General features: G+C 35.2%; 1 protein-coding gene across 16 annotated transcripts in view; it reads right to left on the reverse strand.

The window, feature by feature from the left end:
- The window catches only part of epb41l3a (erythrocyte membrane protein band 4.1-like 3a), a 71374-nt gene that overhangs the window by 34228 nt on the left and 18182 nt on the right, over window positions 1-18964 (reverse strand). For 13 of the 16 annotated variants that reach the window (XM_046846493.1, XM_046846495.1, XM_046846502.1 and 10 more), the window contains exons 2-3: window positions 7044-7195; window positions 6433-6624 (exon numbers count right to left, since the gene is read on the reverse strand). In XM_046846493.1, coding sequence (XP_046702449.1) covers window positions 6433-6624; window positions 7044-7184 — 333 coding nt within the window. In that variant the 5' untranslated portion in view covers window positions 7185-7195. Of the gene's footprint in view, window positions 1-6432; window positions 6625-7043; window positions 7196-16045; window positions 16148-16580; window positions 16598-17997; window positions 18127-18964 lie in introns of those variants that run through there. The other 3 variants (XM_046846491.1, XM_046846496.1, XM_046846494.1) reach the window with 3 other exon arrangements.

The raw sequence follows: 18964 nt of genomic DNA on the forward strand, positions 1-18964 counted from the left end.
TGGACAGAGGAATCCTTTGTCAGCACAATTACATTATGCACTCATTGCAATACACTCATTAACTGGTACTGCTGATGCGGATAACATCACATTAACTTTACTATCAACAACTGTTACATCAAGTATATTTTGAGGTCACACCATCATGAGGCTATTGAGTGGTGCAACAGAAAAGTAATCACATGCATCCATTTCACAGGCATCCAATGATGGCAGTCCATTAGAACCAATATGGCTATGCTCATTGGATGGAAGGAATGGCATTCTCTGTTTACCAAATATCACAAATACCATTCATGGACATTTGTGCGCTGATGCAAGGGAAAGGGGGGTGGCTAGCACTTTTCTCCGAGAGTGTTATGTTTCTAGTTGGCTTGCTTCACATGTCATAACTAGATTGGTCACATGTCAGCTAATGGTTGGCTGGACATACATGATAGCCTTCTCTACCAGATACATAGCTAATTAGTGTTTGTGGTTGTGAATTGGCAGGTATGCATTAACCAAGATAAAAATTAGGATGAAAATAGGGAATAAAAAAAAAGTCAAATAAACAAATTAAAAAACACTCACAAGAACAAAAACGTTCATCATATTCATCCGTTGTGTAAATGGACATGCATTTTGCATGTTCATAAGATTCAAAAATCAAGCTGTGGCAATTCCTGTTTTCGGCAGATACAATCAGATGCTCTGGTAGAATAAATATCTGTAATCCAATAACCTTCATGTAAAAAACACAGACAGCCCTAAGGAAATCTATGGTTACAGAGTCCCCCGAGTTTATAAATAAGGTCTCAGTGCACAGTGGAGAGTGTAAACACAAAAGAAGTTCTTAATACATTGCTCAAAGAAACACAGAAATTAAAACATCAATCATTAAGATTATCGCAAAGGTCCATGTGGATAGTATATCAGAAGATTTATACCAAAATTACATATTTGTGAATATAACATATTTCTTTGTAAAAGTTTTTTTTTTTTTTCACTTTGCTTACCATTTCCTTAAACTGAGTTGAATACATCATCATTACAGTACAATTATAAACTGATAATTTTTTACTACATTTCATTTAACTGCATTTGGCACTGCCTTGAAATATTCAAGCATTGAATTCCAGTTTTACACCGTGCTCCTGAAAAGCTGTAGTTAGTAGAAGAGCTATTTTTAAGCCTTTTCATGGCAGATGAGACCCAATGCATTACTGTCTGTCACAGGGGAAAGCATTTCAGTAAAAGTACACCTCACCCCCAGAGACAGTCTGATGCACATTAAGGGCAGTAAATGGGGGACAGGCTGCAACTCTTCTCCCTTGCACTCACCCCCCCCACACACACTCTTTTTCCACCCAACATAATGGCAACAGATGCTCAGTGTGTGCTATAAGGCCAGCAGCCACAAATAAGCCCTACCAGAAACTGTTATTATTGACAGTCATTAGTGGTAAATAATAATGTATTTTTTTTGTACATTATACATTTTAAGATGCTAAATTTTACATCAGTTCAATAAAACACAGATATTGACCCCAAGTCAAATTATTTCAAATGTAACTTTTTAACATTTTTGATCTAATATTAATATCAGACTAAAATACAGTAATAAAGTAAGAAATGCAAGTTTTTGTTGCCATGTTAATATGAACAGCTGATAGCAGAGCATTTCACGTAAGTTTGTTATACGTGTCTATATGCATGATCTCTGCAACATGTCTGGGGCATTGATTGAATAAAACAAAAAGTGAAGTAAACAGTAAAATATTTGTCTGATCTAAACTGATAGCAACGTTGTGTTTCAGGATGATATCTGCTCTTAACATCTCCACTATTTCATTAGCCAATGGATCAGGGCAGATTTGTCAGACTGCATTAATATTATTTAGAAACAAATCAACCATCACCGTTTCTATTCGACTAAAAAGCAAAAAGTTAATCTAATCTTTGAAATTGTGCCTACAACTTTCATTGTCTTCAGTATATATTAAGGTAGATGATATAAACAATGATTATAGACCTATTATTCTGTTCTTACAATGAACTAACACCACATGTAGCTTTTCCTGGAGTAAAAAAATCCTTATTTCTTTAAAATGTTCATCATGAGAGTTGCAGAGGACTTCCAATGAATCAGAAGCATTCTGCAGGTACCTGGAACAAAGACCTCATTAAGATACAAGCTAATGGGGTTACAACTGTGTGTAATAGCAGATGAGCCTAGAAAAAAAATAGAACATGACTAAAAAAGAAAGGAAGGGGACTGCAGAGAAGAGAAGGAGGAGAAATAGTCATATAAAAAATTTATGATTTGATGGAAAGAACAGGCTCTCATTTGCATCTATAATGTTGCTGTTTCTAAATCACTGGACCCTTTCAAATAATGATTTATAAAATGTAAATAAAAACACAAGCATTGATTCAAAAGTCTTGTAATAGGTGGCATTTTACTTAAAAACAAATATCTGTCACACTTTTTTCCTTGTCCATGAATCAGGGGATTTGTGGCCTTTACTGTAAAGAAGGTTTGAGGAAAGGTTGCAATGTTTTATTTGGTAATAGACCGATGACAACTTGACTAGTCATTAATGTTTCTGGAGTTGGTTATGTAATCACCAAATACAGACACCAACACAAAAAAGACGTTCTTCTCTTTTTCTTTTTTTTTGATTCACAGCCAGATTTATTTAAATTCCCCAGAATGTTACATGTGATCTAGTGCTAGTGCTAAAAGTTTAGATCAAAACATGTAAAATAAAGAAAACATAAACATTGTGACCTACCAGGTAATTTTTTTCTCAGGTCAGTTATTTCTGCCTCATTAGCATTGCGATCTCTCACTTTGCTGTTCTCTAGTTAGCACTTTAAAGTTGCTGTGTTGCTGAACTTGTGTTTTCTACCTGCACTAGGTCCCTCTGAACATTTCACCTCACTTGCCATATAAAAAAATCTAAAGCCTGTGAGTGGTTCTTTACATAACATGCACTGCCACTATTGAGTAGAACATTTAGGATATTTCCACTCTCCATGTATACATTTCAGCACTCAGTCTCATGTTGATCTCAGAAAAGATCAACTGAAAATGAAATGGATTACACAATTCACTGACATTAAGCTAATTTCACTGGGGACATTATTGTACATGCAAGTCATATTCAGTCAGGTTTCTAAGTGCAGCACCAGTTAATGCTGAGGATGTTATAACTGCACAGTAATTCCCTTGAGGTTGCTGGAACTAAGAGCTGTTCTGAAGCAGGTTATTAGCCTATGGCTGGATTCCAAATACTACAAACAGACACTTGTCCTCATTTCAGTCATTGGGGCATAGACCTAGCTTGGCTTTTCTAATGAGAGAAGTCTGCTTGGGGGTAGTGTCCCATTGTAGAAAGACATTTAAAATGGATATCCCCTTCATACTGGCTATAAAGCAGTGTAGTGCTTGAGGGGTAAGATTTAAACACACTAATCAGACCTGAGATAAAATTTAGATATATCTTTCCACCACTGCTGGACCTATCCACATTTATCCACAATGAAAGTGGTCAGTGCAAGTGATCAGAACACCCTGGCATCATCAACTAGATGTGGTACACTGACCAACATGCTCACTTCAAGTGACCATCTACTCGATAGGTAAATATGGTAGCCACAGCACCATGCCACAACACAGGGCCATAGAGCCTGGAGCCCTGTATCGGATTCCATCCTTGCACTGGATCCCGATTAGACCTCCTCTAATTCCCCATCTAAGATGCCAATCTGAAATGGGTGCTAAAAAACCTGTATTACTGTGATCATTAACTTTAGCAAATACAATTGGAGATGTTTTGGCATTAAGATTACTTTACATACTTTTGTGGCCAGATGACTTGTGAACCCACAATGTGATCACCAAACTGTAAATTAATAGAATGGAAAAAGAGTCTCTTGCCTAAGCAGAAACTAGCCACCTGCATTGTGGACATATTCACCATGGTTTGTAGGCAGACTGGATGCACAGACCCTATTTGTCTGTATCAATCTATTATAAATGTCTCTTACCCATGTGCTTTGCTTGCGCTACTGCTAATTAAACATTACTATGCACCTTCTTAAAATTCTTCAAAAGTTAACCTTTTCAGTCACTTAAACTTTGCTTCTATGAATCTTGGTAAACTGCCTGACAATAGAAAACCAGGTAGGAACTCTAGCAGAAGGGTCCAAAAAAAAAATTTGTCAGTTGCATTTATCTATTTATTAGCTTTTTTGTTTATTGATTGATTGATTGATTATTGTCAGGAAGTCTCAACATGTTTGTGCATGCAGACAAGAAGGCATCTGAAGGATTCTAACCACCCCTAACTATTCAGGATTCTGGGTTCATGCAGTGCTATAAAACAAAGAGATTTATTTCCATGCCTGTTCAGACTGAGAATTCTTGCCGCATTTCATAAAAAAATTTGTGTCTGTGGTGGTGTTTTGAAAGATAAGCTGTGAACACATCTCTTTTTATAACAAACTGGTGGCTTATCATTCATTATCTGTAGCAGCCAAACTAATTGTGTGTCACAGTTCAGTAAGAAGACAGTTAACTACCCAAGCATCCTGTTATTTAACTGACAGCCGTGGAAGAATTGTTCAAAAATGAATTTAGCTTAAATTTAGAATGTTTTGGTACATAGAGGCTATAAAGGTTTATATATTTTATACTTTATTATTGCTTAATACACTGCTAATCCTCAAGCTTAAAAAATAAAATAGAGCCTTAAGTTTCTATGTGTCATAAATGTGTCACCTTGCTTGTAAAATGTGTTGGCAAAAGTTAAAATATTTGAATATTAAGGCTGAAATGTTTATTCTCAATCTGCATGTACGCATAACAGACTAATCAGGGTTTAGCTCAGAAAATAGGCCATTCTAACAGTATAAAAATGTAAATAAACAAACAGAGGTACCTGACAAGACATTTTACAAGTAGAAATCTTAAACAGATTAGGCGCATTTACTAATCCAGCCAAATCCGGTAGTTTAAGATAAAACAGCATTGAGTAGTTTAAATTCTAGCTCTTGGCAGACGTCATTTAACACTTAGCACTGTCCTACACAGACAGCAACTAAAACACCATAAACAAATGCAGCATGACAGATTTATATAGCCAAATGGAACTCGGGTCCTTGGAATCAGTAGGACACTGTAGACATGTTGAAGGAGAGTCTTTATATGATCATAAAGGGCAATTAAGAAACATATTGCAATGAATATTGCTTTCTATGCACCCAAACCTAGCAACACGATTTTATATTTACAAAAACTCAAATAAAAGATAAAGATATTTGTAATAATTTATGTAATAAAATTGGTTGTATCCACATACTGAATATTATACTATTATGCCCTTAGATTACTACAAATATTAAGCAAAAATATTTCTTCCATTCTGAGAAGTAAAAGGTAAAAAAAAAACATTTCAGGACTTGCATTTGAAATAATTTCAAATTCTCTATGTTCTTCTTTTCTTTTATATTTTAAAACTTTTTTGGATCAAAAGTTCACTTGGTACCTAAGCACAGTGGGCCAAAGTTCAGTGATTGACTTCGTGATCAAAATTGAAGTCATATGTTCTGGATGCTTGGAAAAAAAACACAGCTGTTCACTGATCACTGCTTAGTGGTGACTTGAATTTGTTGCTCAGGACACCAGTCAGATCAGGTACCCCTGCCTGATAAAAAACCCACCTGTAAAAGATTTGCAATCATATTAAATGTGTGTATGTATATATATTCTAAAGAGTTTTGAAGGAAGGAAATTGTGTTCTGCTTCAGAATGTCACAGTACATGTTGTAATCCATGTTTCCCTCAAAATGACCACCACCATGGCTACCACCACCATGCTTGACTGTAGGCAGAACACAGTTTTCTTGGTTCTCCTCACAGGGCATCACCACACAAGCTGTACACCATCTAAGCCAAACAAATTTATCTTAATCTCAACAGACCACAGGACATGGTTCCAGTAATTCATGCTCTTGGACAGGTTGTTTTTAGCAAAATGTTTGCAGGTTTTCTTGTGAGCCAGTTCCAGAAGAGGCTTCCTTCCGCTTCTGCAACCTCTAAAGCAGTGCTGGCAGCACTTATGCGTCTGTTTTTTGAAGCCAGTTTCTGCACCTGATGCACAGCACGGTGTGTGTGTGTGTGTGTGTGTGTGTGTGTGTGTGTGTGTGTATATATATATATATATATATATATATATATATATATATATATATATATATATATATACAGTATATTTGTGAAACACACACAGACAGACAGTATCTCACAAAAGTGATTCCCTAGGTAAAATGCATGGTGATAAAAAGAATAAGATTAAACATAAGCTTGGTTAAATTTGAATAAAATCATAATGGCTGGTTCTTATGAGGACAAAAAAAAAGTTAGAACTGAGAAACTTCACTCACTTCCACCACACAGGTGTAGTCTGAACCATCCAGAAGCGCCACTTTGCACTGCATGTTTTTGGGCTTCTTGTTCACCTTAATGGGAGACCTAGAGAGCTTGCTGGAAGTGGACTTGTAGGGGGTGGACTCGTCCTCAGTTGACTGCTGATCAGCTTTCCCCTGTGCAACACCCCCTGCCTCTCTCGCGCCGTTCTGCTCAGGAGAAAACAGATAAAGAAAATGGCCCAATCTCCTAAACATCACGAACACATATAGACTAAATAAACTTTGAACTAGTGCTCTGAATGGGTTAGAGGCATTTTTCTACTTTTATTAATCTTAAGGGTGGGTGGAGATGTTCAATTTCTGGCATTATATAAGTTCATTTCACATTGGTTTTTTTTTATTTGCTATTCTACCTGGTTCATGATATTTCTAAAAGGGTTTGAGTTTTCTTACATTTTTTTGTTTCCTACCTAAAATCAAATTTTAATCTGATGCATGTTAAAAAGTCCAGAACATTCAAAAAATATACATTACAAAACATCCCCCCTAAGTTGAATTAAAAAACATTATAAAATAAATACAACACACCCCAATAATATGCCTTGGATTTAGAAAACAGATGTTACCTGTTCTTTTTTAACTGGAGTACTATGGGCAGCTGCAGGTGGAAGCTGGTCATCTAAGGGTGGGGCTGTGTGAGGTGGAGCTGCACCTGCCCCCTGCTGCTCCGGATTGCCTTCTAACTCTGAATTCGGCTCTGTCGTCATGGTAATTCACACTGTAACAAGAACAGTATTATTGTTATTATTGTATAACAGGCATATTGTTAATGCAAGAACACATACTATTAGTTACCAGACCTATTTTTTTATATACTGTTAAAAAAATAAGAACACTTAAAACAAACAGTGTTGCTGAGGCAATGCAGTTGCAGACACAACACCCTTCCGCAGAGATGTTATGATTCGAGTATATAAGGCGACACCTCTGTAACTGCTTTGAAATTGCAACTACTTCATGTTCTAAATTTACGGGTGTTACAAACAGTCACAAATCTACATGAAGCTGACAGGCAGTGAGAGGAACGATGACACTGCATAGACAGACTGGAAATACTGACACAATCAGAAGTTTTGGCTGGAAGGTTTTATAACTGAAACAGCTAAAGATGATAAACAGCTATTTAAATACGTAATGCTGAATGATTGGCAGAACATTTTGTAACAGAACACTATGCTATGTGTTGGGATGGTGTTTACAACACACCCAACTGCTCAATGACATCATGGATAAAGCGGACATGTTTCCTCAAACATTAGCATGCTCTTACATCTTGTGATTGCAAATAAAACAATGCTCGCAATGAAATGAAAAACAACAAATCTATAGGCACCAAAAGGACCACTTCAATTTATTTTTAGTTGGAAAAATGTATATCTCAAGCGCAGCAATTATTTCCCAGTAAAAGCCACAGCCCACAATCTCTTCCTACAAACTCAATAAATATATATATATATATATATATATATATATATATATATATATATATATATATATATATATATATATATATATATATATATATATATATATATATATATACATTTCAAAGCTTTTTCCAGGCATAGAAGAAGAAATAAGAATAAAGATAAAAAAATATTAATAATAATAAATAGTAGTAATAATACTACTAATAGGAAAAAATATTAAGAAAAAAAATAAATAAGTATCCCAAAAAAGTAAGATTTAAGAGCAGGTTAAAAACACTAAAATATTCAACCTGTGTAATGTCAATGGGGAGAAAAAAGCCCAATCACCCATAGAACGTAAACAGTTAGGAAGAACAACTAAAAGGTCGGAATCAGAGGAGCGGAGATCACACCTTTTTTGACAACCTGTAATTTGTTTAATGTAGATTTCAAAACCCCAAAAAGCAAAACATTAAAGTAATCGATGCTTGAAAAAAATAAAGAATTGTTACATTTTTCAACAACTGAAAAATATGTTCCTGAGATGACTTTATTGGTTTGATGGTGTAAACCGATAAGCATTACCTCAGAATTTTCACTAAGTAGACACAGGAATTGCTGAGGCATCCATATTTTCATCTCAGAAATGCAGTGTTCAAGATAGCCAATGGCTACATTATTGCCAGGATTTGTATGAATGTATATCTGGGTGTCATTCGCATAAAAGTTGAAACTTAAGACAAAGAGTTCCCAAAAGCTGACAAGAGGAAAAATGTACATACTAAAAAGCAGTGGACACAAAATCGAACCTTGTAGGACACCAAATTGAACTGAACCAACTTTAGACCGATATCCACCCAGGAAAATAAACTGCCTATAATCGGAGAGATGAGACTAAAACCAATTTAATACATGTCGAAAACACCAAAAAATAGTTTCCAAACGAGTGAGTAATAGAGAGTGATCCACAGTGTCAAGAAGTATCAATATTGAAGGACAACCAGAGTCTGCAGCAATCAACAGGACATTTGTAACCATTACTAAAGCCGTTTCAGTGCTGTGGAATTTACGAAAAGATTATTTACAATGAGATGAGTATACAACTGAGAAACCACAATCCGCTAAAGAAGTTTAGCAAGAAAGAGATTAGAAATGGGACAAAAATGATTGAGGTTGCCCAAATCTACGTTAGCCGTTTTTGGTATAGGAGTTACAGCAGCAATTTTAAATGCTACTGGAGCAACTCCTTTGCACAAGGAATCATTTATTATATTTAAGACAACAGGGCCATTAGAGGCTTAAAATATAACAAATTATTTGGTATAGGATCCACCATGGTTTGGAAAACCACATGACAGACAGACAGACAGACATGTTTGTCTTCAATACATTTCATCTCTGTGACTGTAAATATACTGTAGTGTGTAGACTGTAGTGGCACATGAGAGAAATTATCACTGTGTAAAATGATAGAGGGATGGGACATGCCCACCTGTGTTCTATTTTAGGAGATCAGACTTATGGTGTCTGCTGGGTGTGTGACATACACACTAGCATAACCCTAATTGAACCTACAACACTTTGCACTGCAGGAAAAAGAACAGCAAAGGCCATGGGACATGTGCCAGTATTAAAAGTGCATTTAAATAAAATTAAAAATCTACAGTTTAAGCAAACTATTAACATTTGGATAACTGAATAAAAGCATAGATTAACCTAAGAGAAATACTGAATAAATGGTCAAACAGCCAATCAGAACTTGTCAAGTTGGTATAGACTGGCTCTGAATGCCATACATACCTCCTAAAATATGCACAAAGCAGGAAAAAGAGAGCTAAAAATAATATTCTTTAAGCAGTGAGTAGCATCAGGGTCCTTAAAGGGAGATATTCATGGCATGTGCACAATCATAAACATAATTTATGGTTTCTGTGTGTTGCATATTAATTGGAAACCTCCCCAGCCAACAAAAAGCACATTATATTGTTCACATACACAAATAATTTTAACAATAGCCTGTATAGTTAATAGAAAACAGAATGCAGTTATTAAGCCTGCGCTGGATTTTTCCATTATGTATTTTCACATTAAGTTTTTTTTCTCTAAAATACTATCATGACTCTGATTACTCTCTGACCAGTGACAGCACTTTTGTAGGTCAGAGTAGACAAATGACAAATTCCAGCAGTGGAAAAGCAGTGAGTGATTTTCAGGTGATAAGTGGTGTCATGCTGTGCACGTGTTGCCACACAAACATTTGGGGCACTTTGATGAAAATTAATGTTTTCTTGCTCTTTTTCTCTGTTGCATACTCGGTAGATTACGTTTCTCATTAAAATAAAAAGTGATCCATACCAGTATGAATATAATTTATATTTCAGGAGAAATGTATAACACACTGAAAAATATTTGAACACTAACATATTTAAATCAAGACCACAAACATTTTTTTCCCTACAAATCATTTTCGACAAAAGTCAGGTAGGTAGTTACAACCATAGACAAATGAAATAGCATATTAATACTGATTTGTATATTTCAGTAAATGTATTAAATTCTAATATTTATTTAAGTGGAAATTCTGTCCTTCATTTAAATATGCTGGTCTATAAATTAGTGTATGCGTCAACTGTTATATTACCCACTACTATGGTCATGACCCCTGAAGAGAATTCTCTTTGGCATTATACCTGAAGTCTTGAAACTGTTTAATTCCTTTCAGTTAAACTGCCAGAGCCAATCACTGTCACACAAGTACGTGTCACTGAAATAATTCAGAAAAAGGTACTCGTCTTATACATTTTAAAATTTAAGTTGTCTCATGACAGACAAAATGAACCACTGTGGTCGACAGAAGTGACAGTACTGAGTGAGCACAAGCAATGCTCTAATATTTTTTCCACATATTTTTACATTTGGTCTACCAGTATGTATTCGTTAAACAAACGTTTATAACTGCATGAACTTAGATGAATCTAAGCATGAACTAAATGTAGGGTTTGGCCATATTTAAGAACTGCACAATATAAAGTGTAAAAACGTTATAAAAAACTTTTTATTTAATGCAAATATTTAACATAAATTAATAAGAAATTCTTGGGAATATGTTATCCTTCAGCATTTTGTTCTCACATGCTGAGCAACCTTTTTTTTATTTCTGTATGAGCGCCATTCATAGCATGTTGTAAAATATATATTTTTTATACCGTATTTTCCGGATTATAAACCGCTACTTTTTTCCCCACGCTTTGAACCCCGCGGCTTAAACAACGAAGCGGCTAATTTATGGATTTCCTGGGTTTTTCCCGGTTTCACAAGCTTCAAAGCCAAAAAAAATTAGACCCATAACATTAGACCAATGAAATTGCGGAACGGGTTCAGGTGAACCAATGAAACTCTTTTATATTAAATCAGACGCGCTCCCACTGAATCAGGCCGCACCACATCATAAATATGGATGAGGTTCCTCTGACGTTTGACCTGCTGCTCACTCAATAACTCCAGTTGCAACAGAAATCATATAAGCACAGACGGGTTTCCAAAACTCGTGCTTTTTTATTTTTCTTGGCAACAGCGTTACAGGTTAGTCAAAGACACTTAGAAATGAGCATCAGAAAATAATAAGGACATATTCCTCGGTCTTGCACACATGCAGTAATACCGGAAAAAAATTGCGGCGGTTGGCTATTCCCAAAATGCCGCTCTGCTCTTAAAGGAGCCACAACACATTTCACCCGTTACACCGTGTAACAGACACTGTCTTTCATTAAAGCCTGTGTAAAGTTAATTAGTTTCAATGTAGGCTTATACACAGGTGCGGCTTATTTATGTTAAAAATTTAAATATTTGCTTATATATGGGTGCGCTTTATAGTCCGGAAATTACGGTAATAATTATACCGTTTCATTTGATATGTCTGATGTGTTCATGTTACTACTAACTACTAAACTAATTTACGGATGCTGCATTAAGGACAGCTAAAAGATATGCTTTAGGTTGATGTGATTCCTGACAGTAATCTTTTACGTGTAAGATTCAACAAATCTACAAAACCACAATGTACAATATTTGTAAGAATTATTAGGCTGAATGTTTATGAGAAAAAAAGTAATGATATAACATAGTGTTCAGTTTGTTCAGTGTAATCTTGTAATTGGTTCTTATAGTCATACAAAATAACTACATATGGTAATTAAATATGTTAAAAGGCCTGCAGCAGATAGACTAGTTCATACCTCAAAGAAATGTTTTACCACTTTATGTTTGTCTTTGTATTGTTGTATTGCACAACTAATTGCGCCTCAAAGCTGTTGTTTCTGTTTAAAGGGTGATTAACTACGCAACCTGATGATAACACTTTTTGCAAATCCTCCTCTAAATCCAGTCTGCTCTCTTAAAGAGCCATCAATAAGAAACCACTGTTCCACTTCAATACCTACATGCTTTTTTCACATGAAAAGAAATGGATAGGTCAGCCCCAGAGAACACACTCTCACTTTAGTAAATCTTAATTTCACGTCTGTGCGTGTGTGTTTTCGTTTGTGCGTGTACACTCTAAAGTAGGTCACACTCGCACTGGTCCACATTGTGGCATGACCAGCAGCAGTGCTATTATAAGCTCCTCACGTCATCATTACTACACAGGTGAATGGAAGCAGCTTAATGGATTTGATTTCCATAGTAACCACATATGGACAGTTCAGACATCGGTAAACATCAACATAATTGCTTTCATACACTCCTGAGGTTTTAGTCCACAGTAAAAATACTGACATTAACGGAGAAAACTAATAACACTACTGTTTTTTGACAAATGTAATAGACTATGCACTTTTCGAAATGCACATAAAAGTAAAAAGGTGCATGTCCTTTTAAACTAAATAATACATTGAATGCCTAAAACAATCATAAAGTCCCTTCCTCAAGACCTCTTACTCATCCAGTTCTTGTAATGGAAAATTCGAGAAACATCTTGACATTTTACAACTTTATGCCTGAACTCCAGGGTAGCAGTGCCATTGCAAAATACAGGGAATTATCAAAAATAGTTATGCAAATAAAAATTTATAATGCAGTAAATCAAATTCTAAATCAACATTTAGAGTTTATTGAATATTCCCTAAATTATAACGATCAAGTTTCCATTTAACATCAGCATAAAGATGGGTTTATACAAAGCATTGCAGTATCTTTTCATAATCTTAAATAAAAGTCATGCAGGTGGTTTGTTGTTTTTAATTCAGAAAAAAATCTATATTAATTTGGACGTATGAAATCTAAAGAAATCTGTGCTGTCAAAAACAATATTCCTGAACTAGGTGGATGTGAAAGGTTTTCCCATTCACAAAGTGGGAATTACAGGGAACAGCTGAAATTAAATGTAGAAATAAAGGTTGTAATAAATCTAATTTAATTGCAGTGTTTATCTTACAAAGGCTTGTCACAATATAATACAATGTCTTTCTTTCTTTCTTTCTTTCTTTCTTTCTTTCTCTCTTTCTTTCTTTTCTTAGCACCATTTTAACTTCAGACATTGTATTGTATTATATTGTACTGTATTGTAGTTGAACAAAAAGGACAAACACAAAATCATTATCACCAAGTTATGTATTGTTAATTAACTAGCACGATTAGCTTAACGTTTTCCGCCACAACATCATTATTCTATTTCATAATAGACATATAATGTCAGACAATATTAGGTCTAAAGCCCATAAGGGTTGTTTTTGATATCAGTTTAAGATTTACGACTTTGAACTTACTTATATAAAGACTTATGAAGAAGTTTACAAGAAGGTAATGAGAAAACCTTTTGTTTTCAATTAAATAATGTTGTACTGTAATGCTGTACAGCAATCACTACATATCTACAAGCTTGTGTCTTCACTATTCAATGCAAAGAGTAGACAAAGCAGCCACACAGAATTAGAAATAGCCTGTTCCATGCAACACAGGTTATCATACATAGTTGAACTTTATGTAATATGCATGAAATAGAAGGACCCAGGAAGAGTGAGAAAGAGAGTGAGCATAATACAAATCAAACAGAGTGTGTGTGTGTGTGTGTGTGTGTGTGTGTGTGTGTGTGTGTGTGTGTGTGTGTGTGTGTGTGTAGTGAAAGAGGGGTAAAGAAAGAAAGAAGTTGGTCCCCAGGAGACTGATGGAGGAAGATTAAAGCACTAGCCTACTAAAGACTTGAAGTCTCTGCATCACATTTTGACACAGCATCAAAGAAAGCAAACAGGAAGCCAACAGCTGTGTTTCCTACCCAAATTACTATTTTAATTCCTTTGAGAAGGATAAATATAACCCTGATGAGAACACACAGGAAACACAGGATCCTGATTCAGTTAGAAAGTCTTAAAGAGAACATTCAGTTGCCAATCCTGAATTGTAAATTGCATGTCAGGTCCTGTTGTTTAAAATTTTGATTAAAATGTCATTATATTACAATAACACCTGCTTTCCTCACCCAGAGTGTTATTTATTCGTCTTTCTGAGCAATGTATCACCTGTCCAGAAATAATAACAAAAAAGTCACACAGCAAAACACGTGTCTCTGACAAACACCTTTGCAATCTAACCGTCATGCTAGAAAACAAGATTATTGCATCTTCGTGACATGTGCTATCTTTAAAGCTTGAATTTAAAGCTCAGAGTTTGATGTTAAAGCTTGAGAGCACACGACTGATCCTCGATTATTAAATCTTTCCAACACAACACACATGTTTAAAGATATAGATCAGGCCTACAGATTAATTTCCAATGTCTAACCTACCTACAACTTTAACTCTAGTTCGGTTAAACTTTTTAATTTTTTTACCATTTTCTGCACACTATCCACATTTCATATGGCAGTGCACTGGCAGTGTTCAGCAATAAAGCTAATTTAAACACTGCACAATATCACCGTAGGAAGAATATATAAATATTGCATCAGGCCCGACAGAGACTATTTGATCCTTATAAACAAAATAAAATGTCTCAACCTGGATGGGAAGGAATTTGCTTTGTGCTCACCTTAAATAAAAGGAAAAATGCCATCTTTAGCAAACCTTTACAACATGCAAGTTTGCATAGAATATGATAAAGCTTCATTAAACCAAACTGGCAATACATTATATACACACTACAATATCACTATACTAATGTAACAGAAATGAAGAAAAAAGTAATTATTAATAAAACAACCGTTATATTTATCATAGAAAAATCATGGTTTTAAAAGTGCATCGTTGGTAACAGACTGAATGAACAGTGCTCAAATCAGACACAAATAACATTGAAACAGATACAAAGATAACTGATGTTTTAAACATATAAAAAATGGGTACTTTTTCATTCTTGCCCAGAAGGCTAGCATGGCATCTGTTTGTGACTAAATGTGTGCATCAAAACTGGCAAAACAAAAAGCTACACTAATCGAAGGGTTGCACTCTTCTTTGGGAATGAGCAAGCTGAAATCTTTTGGCTTGCAGGACAAACAGCAAAGATCTTGAGGTACTGTGTGATACATGGTCTCTGTGATTTAAATTAGGTTACTAGTTTGTTTACATTATGAGAAACTGTGTGAAGTACAAATTTATTAGAAAATATTGATTTTATTTCTACCTGTGGAACTTGGCTTCCCAAATGTTTTGGAGTGATTCCAGAATGCATTGGAATAGATTTTAATAAATAGATTTAAATTAAGTTCAATAGATTTTAATAATAATAAAAAGCCTTCCAAGTTAGACCACGCTCAACATATAAGTATCTAGGTATGTACAAATACAAAAACAGCTACATTGAGTTGTACCCCAGCATACAGTACAAAAGTATTAAGTAACAACACATTGACCACAACAAGTTTAAACAAAGGCTTTAGTTAATTGTAAAACATGCCTTTTTAGTAAAGCTTGCAATAAATAAAAAGAGTGGTGAAATAGCAAAATCATTATTTGCTGGCTACCTCAGTGACATAGCCCGGTGATCGGTACATCGGGTCTCAGCTGTGCTGTTCTATGTGTAACCAATCTCACAGTTTGAGACGATTTAAAGCTGTGAATTGATAGCCTCACAGCACAAGACCAATCCTAATGGACTGAGCCAGTGTCTTTAAAGCCACTGCACATTTAAGTAATGCAACCGTAGCACAAACAGAAAAGAAAACAACTCACTGAAATGGCATACGTTTGGTAGTGGACCAAGATCCTCCCACATGATCTATGAGGGGCTATGGTTTGCAGTAAACACTGATGTACAGCAGGATCGCAGCTGCTATGGGCTACAGTAGAGAAGGTCTTGCTGAATGCGCAGTGTTTCTTGCCAACCGTGCACAGAGGGCTATAATTAGAACATGTGATCTGATGCCAGTATATAGGCTTAACATGCTCAGCCAGAACAGCTGGCAACACTGAGCAGGAGGGTGTGTGTTACACATTCATTTGGTAACACTCAGGCCATCAATGTGAAACAGTTATCTCACAAGTTGTCAGCATTCACGTACTAACATTTAAAAACCAAGAGTGAAATGAACTTCCAAGTTAACACAGCTTTAAAGCAAAAACCATGATGCAAGCCTTGGGCTGCCTTTTTTAAGTATTAGCAGTGTCCTCTCGACGCTAATCCATGCTATGCAGGTTAAGACTGTAAAATCATCACCACTATCTAATATTTAACTTCCCAGTTTTGATGAGTTGTACTCACTCTAACCTTAGATTCTTTTAGTGGTCTTTTAGCTGTTGAATCCCATCCGCCGCAAGATTTTGTTTGGTGTGTTCTGGGCAGCTTTTCTGCCTACAGCAGATTTAAAGAGTGATTAGCTAAGTTATAATAGCCTTCCTGACACACAACTGGCCTGGACATTGTCCTTTGGCCTCTTTTTATTAACAAGATGTTTAAAATCACTGTTTACTGGGTGTTTTTTGACATTTTTATTTTGTAACAAAATTGTAAAATTCGTAAGATATAAAAGAAATTTCATTCTGTGTTAGGGTCCTCTGTGAACATGCAACTTTTTAAATGGGCAGCACAGACTGAATACTCAGTGTTTCTCCTATATGCAGTTTACATTTGCAGATGTTGTACAAAACGACATACTGATGTGCTTTGTAGAATTCCTGGAAAACATATAGGGATGCTGGCAAAAAAACAGATTAATGACTTTGAATACCATTATGTTAAAACGATGTGCATGAAAATTTCACAAAGTGTGAACTGTGAACCTGGTCTGAACACTAAGTATAAGGGTTATAGTTCGATTTCTGGAGGGATTTATCCTCTAATGTGTGATACTGAATTTGATTTAAATAAATGTGATACAAACAATGTAAAAAATCAAAAATGTAGTTATCAATCGTTGCTATACCCATGTCCATAAAAATTATCCATGCAATTTTTCTTTTTCATTTACTGTGTATCAATTTGTTTAACATGGCTAGCACAATTTTGTGCTTGCTTTGATACTCCTTTATATTGTATTTGGTAAACTAGGCTTGGGAATGTAAATGAATGTGTCAGAATAGACAGATCCTTAAAATAATTGCATTGATAATTTGAGCACCTCAGTGACCAGCGTGTAACTGGGGTTATGTACTACCAGTGATGAGATAATTAATGTCAAATCCCAAAACAGGAAGATATGACATATTATTTTTCAGCCTAAAGTCATAAATGTTTAACTGTTTACTCATGTAGTGACAATGGTTTTATTTTACTAATCTATTCTTTACAGATTTTATAAACATTAGTATTCATGCAGGTATGTTTCTTCATTAATTTTAAATACTTAATAGAAAAGAATGAATATGCTTAATAACAACATTTATCTACATGTTGCCAATAATGTTTTGTGTTAATGCTCTCATTAAGATTTTCTTCTCAATACATAATAAACTTGCTACCTGTAAACTAGATAAAATGCACCGAATGCACATATCTTTATTTTCAAAAGGAACAAATATGTCCCAAAAAATCCCAAACCAACCATAATTGATTTTTGAAATAGCTTTCCTTTGCTACCAAGCTGCTTGGCCCCAAAGTCCCTACTTTTCACGTCTCTCCACCTTAATCCTTTATTTAAAGATAAAGTCCGTACGAGACTGAGCTCAGAAGTGCTTCAACCAATTACCTCTAAGCCATACTGCATCTGGTCCCTCTTTACATGTGCCTTGTGTGCCTCTTTTTCTTAGAGGAAATGGAGAACACCTCCTGTGGAGATGAAATGGTCCACTCAAGTGATGTTTGGAACCCCTCTTACCTCAACAGGAGTTAAGGATGGCAGCATGATCATTTTATCTTAAAGACAAAAAGAAGAAGCTTTTCATACTAGGGAACTCTCTAACTGAGCTGTATATTTATTTCGCTGCAGCACAAATAAGATTGACTTTAAACGGTAACCCAATGCATGTACTCATTTGCATATCTATATATTCTGTATTGTTTGTTGTACCTTTCGACTGTTATATGTTATTCTGTAAGACTAGAAAGCTGAGCATAAGAATGAATACTGCCCGAGGACATGTTAGCATGCAGATTAAAAGGATTAACTGAGAGAATAATTTCTGATAAAAACTAAAAATAGTATTAAAGAAATTAATGTTAAATTAAAGTTAAGTCTGCCTTAAAGCATGTTTATCATTTCTAGCTATTTGGTAAAAGAGTTCATAAAACATTCTTGAAAGCAGTAAATACTGTAGATGGACATTTTATACGAACAGAAACAAAATGTGTTTGTAGCAAAAATTAAACAGGACGTATGTAACTGTAATACTCTGAGGCAATGAACTTGGAGTGTTGTTGATTTTAACAAACTGCTTAACTCTACTTGTCAAGTCCTCCAAGAAGAAGGAGGATGCAAAATGTTCCTGACCAGAGTCATGATCTTAAAGCTGTTCCTGCCTCATGCACAGAGAATTCACCAAAGATGTCCATCATATGTCCACACACACACACACACACACACACACACACACACACACACACACACACACCTTAGCCAATTTCCCCACTGGCATGTCTTTTGAGATGAGGTATGAAAGGAGGAACAATACACAAATACACCATAGACAGGATCACAATAAGAAAACTGTTGCCTA

Source organism: Silurus meridionalis, chromosome 4, assembly GCF_014805685.1.
Source record: "Silurus meridionalis isolate SWU-2019-XX chromosome 4, ASM1480568v1, whole genome shotgun sequence".
NCBI classification, from domain to species: domain Eukaryota; kingdom Metazoa; phylum Chordata; class Actinopteri; order Siluriformes; family Siluridae; genus Silurus; species Silurus meridionalis.